The sequence below is a fragment of the Gymnoscopelus microlampas genome (genome assembly GCF_963454915.1).
Source record: "Gymnoscopelus microlampas genome assembly, chromosome: 12".
Classification (NCBI taxonomy): Eukaryota; Metazoa; Chordata; class Actinopteri; order Myctophiformes; family Myctophidae; genus Gymnoscopelus; species Gymnoscopelus microlampas.
This window is the reverse complement of record NC_139949.1, coordinates 31,334,322-31,351,093: the sequence shown is the minus strand read 5'-3', so window position 1 is coordinate 31,351,093 and position 16,772 is coordinate 31,334,322. Positions and strand designations below refer to the sequence as shown.

At 40.5% G+C, this 16,772-nt stretch overlaps 1 protein-coding gene across 1 annotated transcript; it reads right to left on the bottom strand.

The window, feature by feature from the left end:
- ppme1 (protein phosphatase methylesterase 1) lies at positions 1-11,287 on the bottom strand. The gene is made up of 14 exons (XM_084073153.1): positions 10,909-11,287; positions 9,207-9,300; positions 7,992-8,084; positions 7,806-7,863; positions 7,067-7,118; positions 6,003-6,157; positions 5,701-5,791; positions 3,438-3,503; positions 2,464-2,599; positions 1,934-2,063; positions 1,441-1,485; positions 1,214-1,278; positions 1,032-1,099; positions 1-346 (listed from the first exon to the last, which is right to left on the bottom strand). Exons 1-14 carry the CDS (start codon positions 10,992-10,994, stop codon positions 343-345), a joined length of 1,143 nt encoding a protein of 380 aa, XP_083929279.1. The 5' UTR covers positions 10,995-11,287; the 3' UTR covers positions 1-342.
- Between the last annotated feature and the right edge of the window lie 5,485 nt (positions 11,288-16,772).

Genomic DNA, 16,772 nt, shown 5'->3' with positions numbered 1-16,772 from the left:
TTCCGTTTGTCAATATCCATCTTTAATCATCATTCTTTAAATCCAAAATATTAAACACATATCACAACATTCAATCAAAAAAATAGACCAGAAACAATGATTGCGTCAAAGGTATAAAAAAAATTATAATAAGAAAAAGATCTTGGGCAAGCGAAGCCAAATCCATGCATTCCAAAGGAAATTAATAAAATAAGGCAAAGCTGAAAGGTGCAATAATAATAATAATAATAATAATGTTTATTGTACTTTTCTTGAGTTTGGTGTTAAATTGTACGATGATGTCCATGGATCTCCACACATTTCTCTATGGCTGCTGGCTATGTCTATACTGGACACTGTAAATTAGCTGTAAAAGAATGATCAACAACATTAAATGTATTTTTTCCCCTCATATTTTCAGATGTAATACTTTCACATACTGTATAATATGAACCCTTTGTAAGGATCAAAGATCAGATTGGTGTAATTCAAATGTATAAATGGTAAATACTATTTGCTGTAACCCCAACCAGCCAATTCATTAAATGAGTGCAGATCATTCTGGCTAAAGTTAATATTGAAAGCTTTTGCAAAGATACAACTAATTTAGTCTCAAAGCAAGCTGTCCCTCTCCGTCTTGCTCTCTCTCTTTCTCTCTTTCTCTCTCCCCCTCTCTCTCTCAACCCAACTGGTCAAGGCAGATGGCGGCCCACCTAGAGCCAGTTCTGCTTGAGGTTTCTTGCCATTAAAGGAGAGTTTTTTTCCTTGCCGCTGTTGCCAAGTGCTTGCTCATGGGGGAATTATCGAGTCTCTGTAACAGTATGGTCTTGACCTCCTCTATATGTAAAGACAGCTGAGTCAGCTCCTTGTGATTTGGCGCTATATAAATTAAATTGACTTGATTTGATAAATAGACAATTCTACAAAATGACATGATACTACAAAAAAGTATGTCTTGTACAGTATGATCAAAGTGCAGCTTGAATATACATATTCAAATCAAATATAAATCTACCACAAGAACTGTAAAGTTAAATAGGATTTGCTCTTACCACAGGTATCCCTCCTTAAATTCAGTGAATTTGTGCCGGACCATAAATGATGCTATAGCATCTGCTACCTGGTGAGAAATAAGATGTTGAAACCAAAGCCCACTGCATCCTACACACTGTCCTCTACAGCAATTCTGAAAAATATTTTAGCCAGAGTACTTGCTCAGGTAAATAAAACATACTTTTTCGGGAACATCCTCATGGACAGCATGGCCACACTGTGGAAGGACCTGCATCTGAAACTTTCCTGAAGAGAAACAGATTGCCAATGGTTGTGACATGATGAACCTGACTGCATTATGAATTGCGATCTAAAGTCGTTGACATTGGCTACACACTTGCAGACAGAAGTGTGTAACAGAAAAGGGAAGCAGAATGAGAACTACCAAATGCATGCATCGCTCCTCACCTTGCATCTGTCCAATTGTTAAGTCTTTATCAAGCCTGTCCACTCCTACAGAGGACAGAAATTAGACAATGGTGTTAACAGTGTGTCAGTGACATAATAGTAGTACTTCTTTCAGTAATACTGAACTTTGGTAGGCTTGAGTGCAATTATCATGACTATATAACCTAACAGTAAACATCCTAAAATACCCTGCAATAATAAACTGACATCTATGACTAAACAAGTTGAAATCAGTAATAAAATCTGTACAACAACACAACATATGGATCTGTACTCAAAATGTATTTAAAAACATGTCGTGATGTATGTGGGTTAGTGCAGAACCCAGTGAAATAAGTCAAATACCACATCATTATCTTTGGACCACACCAACTTGCCCAAATTCGATCTATTCATAACAACATGACTAATACTTGGCCTTTCATGATGACTAAAGATGACAGCATTCTTCAGCAGAAACAGTGAAAAACAGTGGGTGTTTTAAAGAACTAACCAGCCAGGAGAAGCAGTTTCGGTACCGAGCAGGAGAGAAAGAGAGCAGACAAGCCTCTAAACCAGCCGTCCCAGTATTTCTCTGTCTTTGACAGGTCCACTCGCCAAGTAAACACACTCTCCTTCTTCACCTGTATGGACAGAGCTCATGTTAACAAACACACACACGAACATGCGCGTGCGAGCGAAATTATTTTTTTATGTAGCACCTCCGTCCTGCTCCTCCCGCCCAACACTCCCTGCTGACAGGTGCCGCCCCAGCCTGTAGGGATACCTGCAGTGACAAATATCACCCCCAGCCAGGCTTGCTCGCAAAGCCGGATGCACCACAGTGGATTCGAATCCCCTAGACTCTGCCGTGGTGGGCAGGTACTTTATCACTCTGCCACCCAATCGCCCATACAAAACCTCTTTTTAAACATAAAAATTACCCTTTTCCTCATGCAGACCAGAAAAATGTCTTGGGCCCCATAAAGTTAGCAAACATCAGACAGAGACAGACCGACAGAGAGAGAGAGAGAGAGAGAGAACCTCTTTGTCATCTTCTTTCATTCTTTTATTGTTGGACCCTTCTCCTTCCCCTTCCCCTTCTTCTTCCTCCTCTTCTTCTTCTATTATTCCTTCGATGCTGGTAGAAACACCTGTACTGATGACGGTCTCCTCCAGTCTGTAAATGTCGGGAGAGAGGATCACAAATAGTTGATTGGCTGAGAAGGTGAACATATTACATTTGACTTAACTCAAAATATACTCACAGATCACAGTTTAAATGTAATAACAAACAGCCGGCGATGTGAACAATAAATCAATGGCCATTTACTGTAAATGTAAATAATATAGATAAAATAAATAAGTAAATAAAGTAGACTATGTTAATACAATATAACTTATACAATTGGGGTGGTTGTATTTTGTCTCCCTGCTCTTCTATTGAGACATCTAGATCGTGTCAAAGGTAATGTCTCACCTAGACACAGGATCTGACACAACTTTTGACACAAGATTCAATTTATCCCCCGAGCAAGCAGACAGGCTCTATTAGCTCAATGGTAAAAATGTCAGCAGTTGTGCAGGAAACCAGCTTCAATCCAGGGTAGAAGCAGAAAGTTACATAGTGCAGCTTTAACCATTCATAGCCCATCCCTACCTAATAGTTAGGTTTGATGGAGCACGCACGCACACACACACACACACACACACACACACACACACACACACACACACACACACACACACACACACACACACACACACACACACACACACACACACACACACACACACACACACACACACACACACACACACAGGTATTTATGAGCTATATACACATTTACTGTTCCGTTATTATATCAAGCCAAAATATGAGCAGATAATTGCACTGCAGTGTACTGTAATTGCAAGTGTATACATTTACAGAATCCGTACAGAATGTTATATGCTGGCTACAGTCAGACACCAGGGCAGCATCTGATGTACAGCCTACAGTACCCACACAAACATACTTTTTTACTTGGCCTCCCATGGACACCCGTGCTGACTCTATGTTTCGGATCTGTCCACTCTTCACACTGAAAGAAACATAGAGTATGGACATTTAATGCTGGAACATTTCATGAGTGTTATTCTTTCTCATCTGTACCACTTGGGAGTGGAGATGCTTCAAACTGTAGGGGGAAAAAATCATCTTAGAAAGGTAACAGAGTAAAATCCAATATTTAACCCATGTTTGGGTTGTGGACCAGTTTTTATGGTCCCCAGTTTTTATGGTCCAATATCCCCTTTTTTCGTTTCCTACATTAAAAAAAGAAAAATTATATATAATAAATAAAAATAAAACTTTATTTGTGTAGCACTTTTTTAAACAATGTTACAAAGCTTGAACAATCAAAACAGCAATCAAACAACAATAATGCAATAACAGTAATATATGAAGTTTACAATAGAACAACAGAGCTATAACGAAGAAGATTTATCTCAAGGAGTTAAAAAGGCCATTCTGTAGAAATGGGTTTTTAAGAGGGATTTAAAACGTGTTAATGATCTGGTTAACCCGAGTTCCTCTGGTAGGCTGTTCCAGAGTCTAGGGGCCTTTATGGCAAAGACCCGATCTCCTTTGGTCACCAAACTAGCCTTATGAATCTCCAGTAGACCCCGACCAGATGATCTAAGGGTATGCACTGGCATGGCACATAAGGTTCTTCCATATCTCAAAAATAGCTAGGAGCTAGACCATTAAGGACTTTAAAAGTTAGCAGTAAAATCTTAAAATCAATCTCGAAGGAGACTGGCAGCCAGTGAAGTGCATCTAAAACAGGTGTTATGTGCTCAAATCTCCTGGTACCAGTGATGAGCCTAGCTGCCTCATTTTGAACCAATTGCAGGCGATATATTAAGCTTTGGCTGAGACCAGAGAACAAGGCATTACAGTAATCTAAGCGAGAATACACCAGAGCATTTACAACAGTCTTAAGATGGCCTGTAGAAAGAAACGATTTGATCTTATAGATGTTTCTCATGTGCATATAAATCATTTCAAAAGATTTAAGGAAAACAAATCTCAACTTTTCATCAATGACAAAAAAAAATGTCTAAATTCAATAATTTTCGTAAATACATTTAAAAACAGTTAAGGTTTGGTGAAAATAGCAGATCTACAAGCTCACAACGTGGCACAAAGTGATGTGTTGTGAGCTTGTAGATCTGCCATTTTAACCAGTTTGGGTCCCGGGCAAACGACTAATTTCTCTTTTAGGTCTTGAGCTAAAAAGAGTTGAGTTACACTGAATGGTGAAACAGGTCTCGATGTCAGACTTTTAGCACACAAACAAACACAAACAAATCATGTTCTGTCAATATATAACATTTCAAAAGCCGACAAGTGTTTTTATGGTGTCTCTTTGTGGAAGGCTAACCGTCTATAAGAGCGTCGGTCTGTGTTTGTCCGGAGTTAATCTTGCAAACCGCTGGACCAATCAGTACCAAACGGTTTGTGTACAGTGCAAACTTCGTTCCTCCAGGATTTTTTTCCACATATGTTTTATATTTATTGAAATATTTAATTGTATAATTGAAGTCAAAGGGGCTTGGACATCAATGTAGATACTTCTTCATAGACAACTGATGTCACAGGCTGGCCATATGAAGTCCATGATCCACATGAAGCCACGCTGTTTCCATTTTAACAGCGTGGCTCTGCAGGAGGCCATCTACAGGGCCTCCTGTAGATGGGTCGGTCTGTGTGTGTGTGTGTGTGTGTGTGTGTGTGTGTGTGTGTGTGTGTGTGTGTGTGTGTGTGTGTGTGTGTGTGTGTGTGTGTGTGTGTGTGTGTGTGTGTGTGTGTGTGTGTGTGTGTGTGTGTGTGTGTGTGTGCGTGCGTGCGTGCGTGCGTGCGTGCGTGCGTGCGTGCGTGCGTGCGTGCGTGCGTGCGTGCGTGCGTGCGTGCGTGCGTGCGTGCGTGCGTGCGTGCGTGCGTGTGTGTAATTTTATACATTGGTAGTATTGGTGTTAGCAAACATTTTTGTGCTAAATGTGTGGAGAGACCTGTTCGACCATACAATGTAACTCAACAAGACTATTTTGGATTATCACATTTTAATCAATGGAGCAACTATTAAAGATGTCCCCAATATTTGGAGTTACATCACGGTAACTACACAACCCAAACCTCTACTAAAGTTTAATTGTGCTCATAGGCCATAGTCACTACTTTGACTGTAAACTTAAATCACTCTATACATTATTATTGTTGTTGTTGTTATTTCTTACCTCCATTCAATGGCATTCTCCAGGGACTTGAAAGTCTTTGGCCGACTCCTGAGGAAATTCTGCATACTGTTCAAAGCATCCATTGCTGTGCCTGAACACAATCACAGGTAGAAGTTTTTTAATAATATACCAATTAGAAAAGTAATGGAAACCTGCTAGAGTGAAAGACAGCTAGAATAAAGAACAGTTAGATACATACAAAAAAGAAAAGAAATTCATCATTATTTGTGTACAAGGCATATTCATATTTCCGCTTGGCATCTCTCACCATTTAATATTACAACAAAAGCATGCGTGTTTACCTTCGACAACATCAATGACACAGAGACCAAGTAGGGATGGTAAGAGATTGGCAGCTGCTGTGTGAACTGCGATAGCACCACCCATGCTGTGTCCGATAACCATGATAGGTGGAGGGTTCTCGCCATACAGAGCCTCCACTACTTTACCAATATCCCTTTAAAAAATAGAAAAATCTGTATTATTTTTCCGACAAATGTAAAATGTTCAAGTGTCATTTCCTGATAAAGCAATCTAGTATTTCTGAACTGACTTGACTGGTATAAAGTGAGTTAAACTGAGCACTGAGATTCTAATGCTGTAAATCAGTGGAACATTTTGATGACATGGACCCCCAAATTGAAGTATTTGGCCATGGACCCCCATAAAAGAAGTTTTGCCAAGATCTTTCAAAATTCTTTTGAAAATAGCCGATCTACAAGTTCACCTCACCGCTATTCAAAGGCGATGCTGACTTTATGACACTTGAAATGGTGTCTGAATTTACACTGTAATGACTTAGTCATGCATGCACAATAGTCATGCATGCACTAAATCTGAAAAATCTATGCAATTCTCTTCTCTGGTGTTTACTATAATTCTTTTACAAAGTTGCACGCTGGTGGTGAGCCATTACAGGATAGATGTGGGAAAGATTAAGTCCATTTCCATTCTAGTAAATAGGGGACAGCAGCAGATGTTCACGAACAAACAAATTCTCCAACAGTATAGGAATAATAAACTTCAATGCTGAACTACAGCGTGGGGTCCCTTTTCACATCCCAAAACACTCCCCATCTAAAAGGTCAGATAAGAGCTTTTGAGAGTCATCTCTGGATGCAGCAAATCCAGTTTTTCCCCAATTCATCAAATAGTCCCCGCTTTTAAGTAGGACGTTTTGGCCGAAGAAACCTTGCCTACTGTATCTAATTTGTTTCCACACAATCCTGCAAGTCTACATTTGTCCCTCGCTTCCCTTTCTATGCAGCCAGGATAACAAAAAGCTATTCTGAATAGAATAATGAAAGGAATGTGTTTGTGTTCATTCCTCTTATTGGCACATGCCAAATTTGACTGGACAACTTACTTGGCCATTGTGTCTGCAGAGATATCATCATCATCTTTCACTTTAGTGTCACCTTTAATACAGCAGAGAAAAACATTTGACAATTTGTTACATCTGACGCTAAAAACGCAGGGGGCAGAGTAGGTGGGAGGCAGAGTAAGAGATGTACCACAGTTATGCTTATGTTTCACTAATATAACTAACAGTTACAGTATGTTAGGACGACACATTCTTCATGGGAGGGGGGGGGGGGGGGGGTTAGCTGATGAAGAGGCAAAATACTGCATGACGAATAGGGGATGACGACGGAATGCGGACCATGTAGACTCAACATTGAAAACAAGGCAATCTTGGCATTAAAACCATGGAAAACAAGGCAGACATGCAGCAAAGGTGCACTCAGTGTAAGCCGAACAAGTGCTCGTGCAGAGCAGAGCGATGGCCGTACTGCCAGCTCAGTGCCATCCGAGTGGGATACCGATAGGGTGGGAATCAATTATAATCATTCCGTCATCGACATTGTCAACATACAGTATGCAACAGGGCATGCTCAACCTCAGCATGGGACACCAAAGGTACATGACCATGCAGCGAAATATAGCGAGTAAGGCATGAGCATGCGTTGGTTAGGAATATCCTTTTGTGCTCAAACTCTTGCAAAAGGAAAGAGTAAATTCCTAGATATTATTCTACTTTGTTGACATAACCTTACATATGCTGGATTTCTAAACTTTCAGGCAGGCAACCTTCTACCACTTACCATGAGATCGCAGATCCATAGCCACCACCCTGCAATTAATCCTGCTGAATATCACAGACTGCAAATAAACAAAGAAATTGAAATGGTTAACGCTGATCAAGCCAGACAAAACAGCTTTGAAATGTAATGCAGCACTGCAGATTTGGAGGTACCGTATGTCTTTTATTTTACAGTAACGTGGCTCACAGTGAACACAGCCCAGGAGAGAGCAGAGTGACCTCCTCCGTGGAGCAGGAGCAGTACAGGACCATGAGAACCGCTGGAGTAAATTCTGAACAGGTGCACGGAAGTCAAGGAAATAGATGAAAGTCTTATGAAGAAAAGGAAATACATTACGTTAATTCCTACACGATAATTAATTAAGAGCATAATATGCTCTCAGTGCCACAAAACGAGTTATCCCGAGTTTTTTCTGAATGCCCTCAGTGCCAAGAACGAAAAATCCCGAGTAAAAAAAAAAAAAAAAAAAAAAAATGTTTTGGAAAAGAATGTTCAGAACCCAAGATATCGTGATCCGAAGATTTGCTGCTCCATTCACTTCTTGTTTAACTTATTACTGAAAAAGGCTGTATCTCGGCTCCTGAGCACTTTCTTTTTACTTTAAAAAAACACTGAGAGAGTTAAGAGCAAATTATCATTAAGAGTTTCTGGTTCACATTCATATACCTGTACCTAACAGTAGGGGCTTCCTTGCAGAACAATAGTGTTCCACTATTGACCAATGAGCAGCTCCATAACAGCATTTGGAGCTGACATGTTTAACCACTTTCAACCTGGCATCCCGATTTTGAGCATGTCAAAGTGAGAATTTAAGAAAAAGAAATCCAAAATGTTCACATTTTGGCACAATGTGCCGCATAATGACACATTGTGAGTTTGTTGTTAAGGACTTCTTGGTGGAGTGGGTATTGCTACTGTACTCTTGACTTTCACTATGCCAGACTTCCAACCACCTGGTCTGGAGAACCAAACCAGAAACCAGACAGGCTCCTCTAAACTTAAGGTCAATGGTTCTCAAAGTGGAGTCCGGGGACCCCCAGGGGTCCTTGGAGGGGTTCCAGGGGGTCCCCAGCTAAATGTATCAACCACTTTATCCATATGTTCTACCGTGGCTATTTAAAAATAGCAGATATAAAAGCTTGTACATCTGCTATTTTTGAAAATATTTGAAAACATATCGAATATATGTTTGGACATTTTTGAATAATTATTTTACATAAATCTTCTCTTCTGGGGGTCCCTGGCACTAATCATTATTTTTCAGATGCGGGGGTCCACATCAAATATAATATCAATTTGGGGGTCCTTGACATGAAAAGGTTTGAGTACCAGTGCTTTAGGTTACTCCACCCCACACCTCTAAAATTGGTAAGAGTGGACATGAATAAGCATGAAGGATATATCTTTTCCATTGTCATTTTCCACTTCGACGTCTTCCATTGTTTCAAAATACTGACTCCAGGACAGCGGAGTGAAATCTTTTTTCCGTCCAGGTCTATAAGAAATAGGGAACAACAAGAGAGGTTTTAATCATCATACCCTGAAGAGGGCCCGTTTTTAACAACTTCTATTATGAACTAGCCATATCAATAAAGGATTTTTAACTTTTTTCACCAGACGAGTGCCTTGTTTTTTTCCATTTGTTGCAAGTTTTCAGAATCAGTCCCCCACCAAAGAGCACCTTCGCTACACTTTTTTGAACTTCCGAGCACCCAGACCCTTTCTTTTTTCTGAAGAGGTTTTAACGTGTATTAAACTGCATGTCAGCTGCATGTTAAATCCTTGCAGGTTTTATGGCTATAGAGTTTCACTGCAGTAACACAATGTAAACAAATGAATATAGCAGTATACAAACAAACTATAAAAAATTGCAATGGAGAAATGTTTTTATTGTCGAGGTGACCACCTTCTGACTCTCTAGGATAACTAACACTATAGACAACATTATTATTAAATCATGTTTCCTGTATATTCAACGTACAGTGTACTTTGTAGAAAGCATTATATTTTCCGTCTACAAATCACAACTCTGTCAGTGTTTTAGGAGTAGTATTTACAGGTAGATGCAACGTTGCATCATACTTGGTCACATCCTCTTATATAGGAGGATGCTTTTCTGTGAAGCGGTTTGAGCATGATGAAACAGTCTCCTGCTTTTGGGTCCTTACTCTGAGTCACTCACAGTCACGACACACAGGTTAGAATGCTCTATCATCAATGGAAAAAACTGCCCACGCACCTTTCAAGGTGGAGCGACAGAATCGAGTGATATAAAGCGTCATAGCTTGACTGCTTGAGCTTCCCCGTTTGAAACCTCACCTCACTCTCCACGATCGCAGTGAGGTTCCAAACGGGGATACATAGCTAGCATTTATTTTTAACCCACAACAGTGACACAACACACTTGTATTTCAATATATACTACACTCCTATAGCACCATATGCTCGCTGGGGAACATGAATTTAGCTGTACATGTACTGTTTTTTTGTAACTTAGACCTGTGGGCTGGTCGCTTTCTAGAGCATTGGTTCTCAAAGTGGGGTCCGCCGGCGGTCCGGGGACCCCCGGTCCTTGAGAGGGTTCCAGGGGGCCCCAGCATAAGTTAATGCACCATCACAATCATTTTAACCACTTTATCCAATTATATATGTTGGCTATTTAAAAATAGCCAACATTACAAGCTCACAGCGCGCCACTTCCGCGCTGTCAAGCTTGTAGGCTACATCTGCTATTTTTTAAACAAATTGAAAAATCTTCAGATGGGGGTCCGTGGCCAAATATATATATATCAATATGGGGGTCCTTGGCACGAAAAAGTTTGAAAACTACTATTCTAGAGACCTCACAATGAAACGGCAGTCACTGTGTCACACTGTGTGGAGTGGACAACCAGCAGGTTCAAAATAAGCAGCCGACAGCCAGCGCTTACCAAAGTCTGCTAAGCTAACATATTATAGTAAAATCAGCTAAGCAGACTGTCTGCTACCTCTCTGTGGCCTCGGAGAGCCAGTGCAGATGGCTCTGCTCAGCGGGAATCTAACGATAGGTAAATATAGCTAACAAAGTTGATAGCATGCTAACACAACATAGTGGCTAACTCACCCCATTCTGATCTTGGACCCCGACTGCAAACCGCCTCCCATTGGAGGTCTGGAGGATAATAAATTCAAATGTAACTGTTTCTCCATGTCGTCGACAGTGTGTGGAGTTTGTTGTTCTGTCAAGAACAATGCGATAGGAGCGCCCCTCTTTTTTGCAGCATATAATTCCTCTTCAAACCCACACCGAGGCACCACTCTCTCCAGATAAAGCACTTGGAAAATCTCGGCTATTTCAGGCTATTCGAGTGCTTTGACGTTTTTCAACCAGAACCAGTCCACCTCAGCTCAACCCTGATCATTCTTCTTCTTTCAGTTATTCTGCCGTGGATTCTTCTTCTTCTTGGTCGGAAATATGACAGATTATGTACATGCAGGGTTATTGGTGCCCTCCGCAGGACAAATAGAAGTATATCAGCAGAGGCGGTCAGTGTGGTCAACGCGGTATTGTTGTCTCCGCCAGACTGAAAGGCATGGCCGAGACTGTTTTGCACCCTGTCGGTCCGTCCGTCCGCGTGTGTGTGTGTGTGTGTGTGTGTGTGTGTGTGGGGGGGGGGGTGTTCTGTGTCCATCTGTGAACAGCTAATCTCCAGCACCGTTGGCTTGATTGCAGCGAAACAGCTGCACACACCCTGCCCTGGATGCCAAAGGAGAACTTCTGCCCCATATTTTTCACATGGGCCTCACCAGGAGGCCGATATTTAATATTACCCCTTCAGATTTTATCCAAATATCATGCAAATCGGTACACAGCTCGTCATGTAATCAAGATGGATCTAGCCTCGTTCCCAGCCTCACTCATCTGAGACGGACTCTGATTGATTTTTCATATTCCATCGTGATTGATTCGATTGACATCTGTTTGCAGGAGTGGCCCGTTTTGAACAAAATGCCTGAAATCATGAACACAGCATCCGATTGCGCTGAAACTTTGCACGCACATTCGCACTAAGTTGAGGAACAAATGCCACCCTTTTAACATTGCTTTATTACAGTGCCATCAGGAGGCTGACTTTTGAAAAACTTTTTTAAATATCCTACAAATGTATTCCAAACATCACGCAAATCGCTACACATTATCTCAATAGTCATTTTGCACATTGTAACTTGAAGTATTGATTATTTGCAGCTTATTGGTATTGTTAGGTGAGGATTAAAAACCTAACATGTATTCAAGTTGCTGCTGTCTTCCAGTGTAATTGGGCTGGACCAAGTCAGGATGTCAGAGGGGGGGTTGTAATGTGTATTTAGAATGGCTAAGGATATTGTTGTAGTGTTATGTTGTATGAGAATCATTAGTGTTGTTGTTCATGAAGTTTTAATAGATTTTATGAGAGTTAATGTTATATGAGTTTATGTATTTGTATTCATTAAGCTACCCCTTGACATGGTGGAGTCCATACTAATTGCCTCCAGCTGAGTATAAAAAGCTGCCAGTTACAACCAGATTGAGTAGGTGGTATGAGGAGAGCTAGGCACCACCATGTCACCTGTGTTGGAATGCCTGTGTTTTTAGCCGCGAGCTGAAAGCGCTGCGGCTCTACAGACAGCCTCAGACATCGTCACTCGCGACACGACATGTTTTCGACATGTTTTCGGGACACCTATTTGTCTATTGGCTGTCCTGGCTGTCCTTCACTACTTTACAGCCAATGGGGAGACACTACTTTAAAGCCCATGGACGGCCCATGGACGGCCAATGGACGGCCGTCATTCACAGCACCCGCCTCCCCTCGCAGCACCCCCCCCCCCTCCGTCTCCATCTGTCCCTCTCCCAAGTCCCTCTCTCTCTCTCTCTCTCTCTCTCACACACACACACACACACACACACACGCGCGCGCACGCTCTCTTCTCTCTCTCTCTCTCTCTCTCTCTCTCTCTCTCTCTCTCTCTCTCTCTCTCTCTCTCACACACACACACACCAGCTCCAGCGAAAAGTTTGTGGTTGCTTTGTTGATGTGTTAGCAACATGCTATGCTAACCGTAATAGTGAGAGGACAGAGTGAGAGGCTGAGAGTCATAAAGTCATTAAGTCATAAAAAGTCGGCCAGCGGAGAATCTTCTAATCATCTGTGACTTACAACAGCCGCAGGGCTTCAGTGTTGATTTAACTCTGAGGAGCAGTGGAAGTACTCAAATGTTTTACTTGAGTAAAAGTATTAATACTGCAATGTAGAAGTACTCTGGTACAAGTAAAAGTCCGCAATTCAAAATTTACATGAGTAAAAGTACAAAAGTGTTGGTATGCAAATGTATTTAAAGTACCAAAAGTAAAAGTACACAAATGTTTGAAAATAGCAGATCTACAAGCTCACAACGTGTCGCGATGCGACACTTTGTGAGCTTGTAGATCAGCTATTTTCAAATAGCCTTGGTATAAAATAGGGCTAAAGTGGTTAATGTATGTTTTATAATGTAATAATTTATATCTGCAAAGTAACTAGTAACTCAAGTTTTCAAATAATTGTAGTGGAGCAAAAGTACAATATTTGCCTCTGAGATGTAGTGGAGTAGAAGTACAAGTACTGAAAACTGGAAATACCACAGTAAAGTGAAAAATACCTCAAAATTGTACTTAAATACAGTACTTGAGTACATGTAGTTACTTTACACCACTGATGACATGCCTGTCTAAGACAAGTCCCAGAGTATTCCTAAAACTGTATATATCTGTAGGCTATTTTTATTTAGTTATTATTGTCCATTTTATTTTCTTGCTTAATATTTCTTTTCTTCATTATATCAATTATATGTAGAACCATCTGTGGTACAAGTTCCAACAACATTTCGCTGCTTGTATCTTTATGAGTCAGTAACAAATAAAGCTTCTTGAATTCTGCACAATCCTAATGTTGTAATTCACTGCAGAAGGACTTGTTTTGTACCACAATAGGTAGCCTAGTCCTATACCGGTTACTTATTTTTATTTTAATGTTAAGACATTTATGCTTGAATGACAGTGATTAGGCCATAACATGTTACAGCACTATACAAAAACAAGACATGACAAAGTCATAATATAGCCGCAAAATGTCATTTTGAGGTATGCCATTTTTTGGCAGAGTTCTTCTACATTGCAGTATTGATACTTTAACTTGAGTAGTTGGGGGGGGACACACACAATACAGCTGCTAATAATATGAATGTCAAATCATATTCAAAAGGACATATATTTTTTTTTTAAAGTTTTTTTTTTTTTTATGTTTTTTCAAAAAGTTCTTTTTTTTCATCTTTTTTTTAAATTTCAATTTCTCAACGGCAGATTGGGGCAAAAAAAGCCTGCCGCTCGCGGCTAAATTATGACTTTAGTCATTTCTTGTTGTATCTTTGTATGTCTCAACGCTTTGTAACGTAACATATGAGCTTGTAGATCTGCTCTTTTCATTAGCGTAACTCAAGCACAGATTTGACTGAGCAACTTTCACTTGTTGTAGTTGAGTAATATTTGACCAGAAGTATCTATACTATGAAATGTGTTAATTCTCGCCAAAGGCTGGATTGGTCAGCAGCACTAAATGTCTTGTGCACACTGCCTGGAGGCTAAGGAAGTACCGGATCACACATTGTTTCCACATTTAGAGTTTTTGAAATATTAACTTTATATTTTATCATGGAAGTCAGTGAAAAAACAGATGTCGTCTGCCAGAAGGCGCCAGCGCATCCTGCGGTTGCCTGCTAGAATGGCTAGCAGAGGGTGACGAGAACACGTTTACCCACAATCTGACAACCCTGGGGTTTTACATCAGCCACAAGCGTCGCCGGCAGCAAACTGCTAAGAGTGTAGGGCGCAACCCCAGTAGCTATATGGTTATCCATCACTTTTTCCTCCCAATGTGCCTGATGCCTGCTGGCAATGTCCCCACGGGCTGCTGAGCCACTGCTCCCTGCCGTCAAGCATGACTGGCAGTATCTCTGTTGAATACCTCTGTTGAAGGTAACCGTCAGGAACGCTCAGCACAAGCGGGCCGCTTTGTGAGAACAGTTTGTGCGACTGCTCAACCACAATTACGATTCTGTCTCTATTGGGACGTAACTCGAACAGCGCTGAGTCGGCTGAAGAGGACTTTGCAACGTTCGGTGCCTCTCGTGGCTCAAGTCCGCTTCAGACCGTTGTTTTAACTGTTTTTGTCAAACTAGTTCCTAACATAATATACGGGGCTGTAGTATGTTCTCACCAACGTAATATAAGGGGCTGTCGTCTATTCTCACCAAGCAAGTTCTCGGGCCCGACTGTTCTCACCAAGTGGGCCGAGTGTTCCGCTTTGCTGGTACCGACTGTTCTCAAGGGTCTGACTAGGTAGCTGTACCGAGTGTTCTAGTTACAGTCTGACCGGGTCCGACCGTTCCGAGGTCACCAGATTTGTGGGTACGACCATTCAGAGGTCGCCGGATTTGGTGCACAGTTCCACATCGATTGGGACAACGGTGCTGGAGATTAGCTGTTCACAAGCAGACAAACGGATGGACAGGGTGCAAAACACCTTCGGCCTAGCAGACAATATAAATATAAATAAACTAGACCATACCCGGTCGGCGCAGCGCATCCGTGGGGGGATATGCGCACATGATCTGGCAACCCGGGAGGCAGTTCGTCCCATAGCTGGGCAGCCCCGTAACCATGGCGACAGTGTTTGACACAAAAACGCTAATAAGAAGCTGAGATTTGATGAAATTGAAAAACAGGCTTCACAGTTAAGTTCAGATGGTAATGGTCAATGGCTGTGTGCAAAATCAGAGCAATTGGTCCAGCCAGTGAGGAGAACCGGGTGTCTTCACCACTACAAACGCACAGAGGTTACTAGAATTATAGTAGGATATCATAAAATAAATGAAAAAAGTAATTGAAAAAACACGCCCCCCTCACAGTCACCGGAATCAAGGACGGATGTTTTCGATTAATCTATAATTAGAGTTGGAAATGGGTTTGCGTAGGAAGGGGGTGTGTCTAATAAAATGAAAATCAATAAATAAAAAAATATAATAAAAATCTAAATACTGAATCAAGCAACTTATAAACTGTCTGGGGTGCTCACAAAAGCCAGAGTAGACGTTAAAATGACCCCAAACATATTTGAAAGTGAAATATTACTTTAAGTTTTAAGAAAAGAAGCAAGACAGAAAGAGAACCAGGGAAGGGAAACTGAATGCCCAATGAATATCCCAATACATATTGTATTGTGGAAATTAACAAATAGGATAATCAAATTACATTAATGTTAATTTTCTTTTGTTATACCAACATTCAACTACAGATTTGGATTGTCTTTTTTACTTAAGAGGTCATATACAGTATGCAATTTATTGACATAACTGGCAGGAAAGGCTGGTGATGGAAGCTACTGTAATGATTCTGCTAATATTATCCAAAGTTACATTTCAGAAATTAAGAAATTTAACAGACCATTTTGAATGTTACTTGCATTGTCATATAAGGAAGAAAGAAATGAATGTTGAACTGAAATAGAAACGGCTAAATGTGTCCTACAGTATGCTTGTTACTGTGAAATGGAATACATTCAAGTTCCATTCCACTGATTGAACAAAAGAGGGCAGTAGTTCACATGTAACCAAAGTATGTTTACTGAGTTTGAAGAACACAATTTCCATATGACACTTAACACGCAAATTAATGTTAATAAAGAAGAGAACAGTACAACAACATATCTCAATACAGGTATGACCATTTGGAAAATACTATTATGCGAAAAAGCCATCATTTATTATAATTATAATTATATTATTATTAATATGCATTATTCTATTATGTATTCTATTATATATAGTAACATTTGTTTTTAAAATAGCTATGTAAAGACTATTATTACTAATAATAATATTATTATTACCACACACACACACACACACACA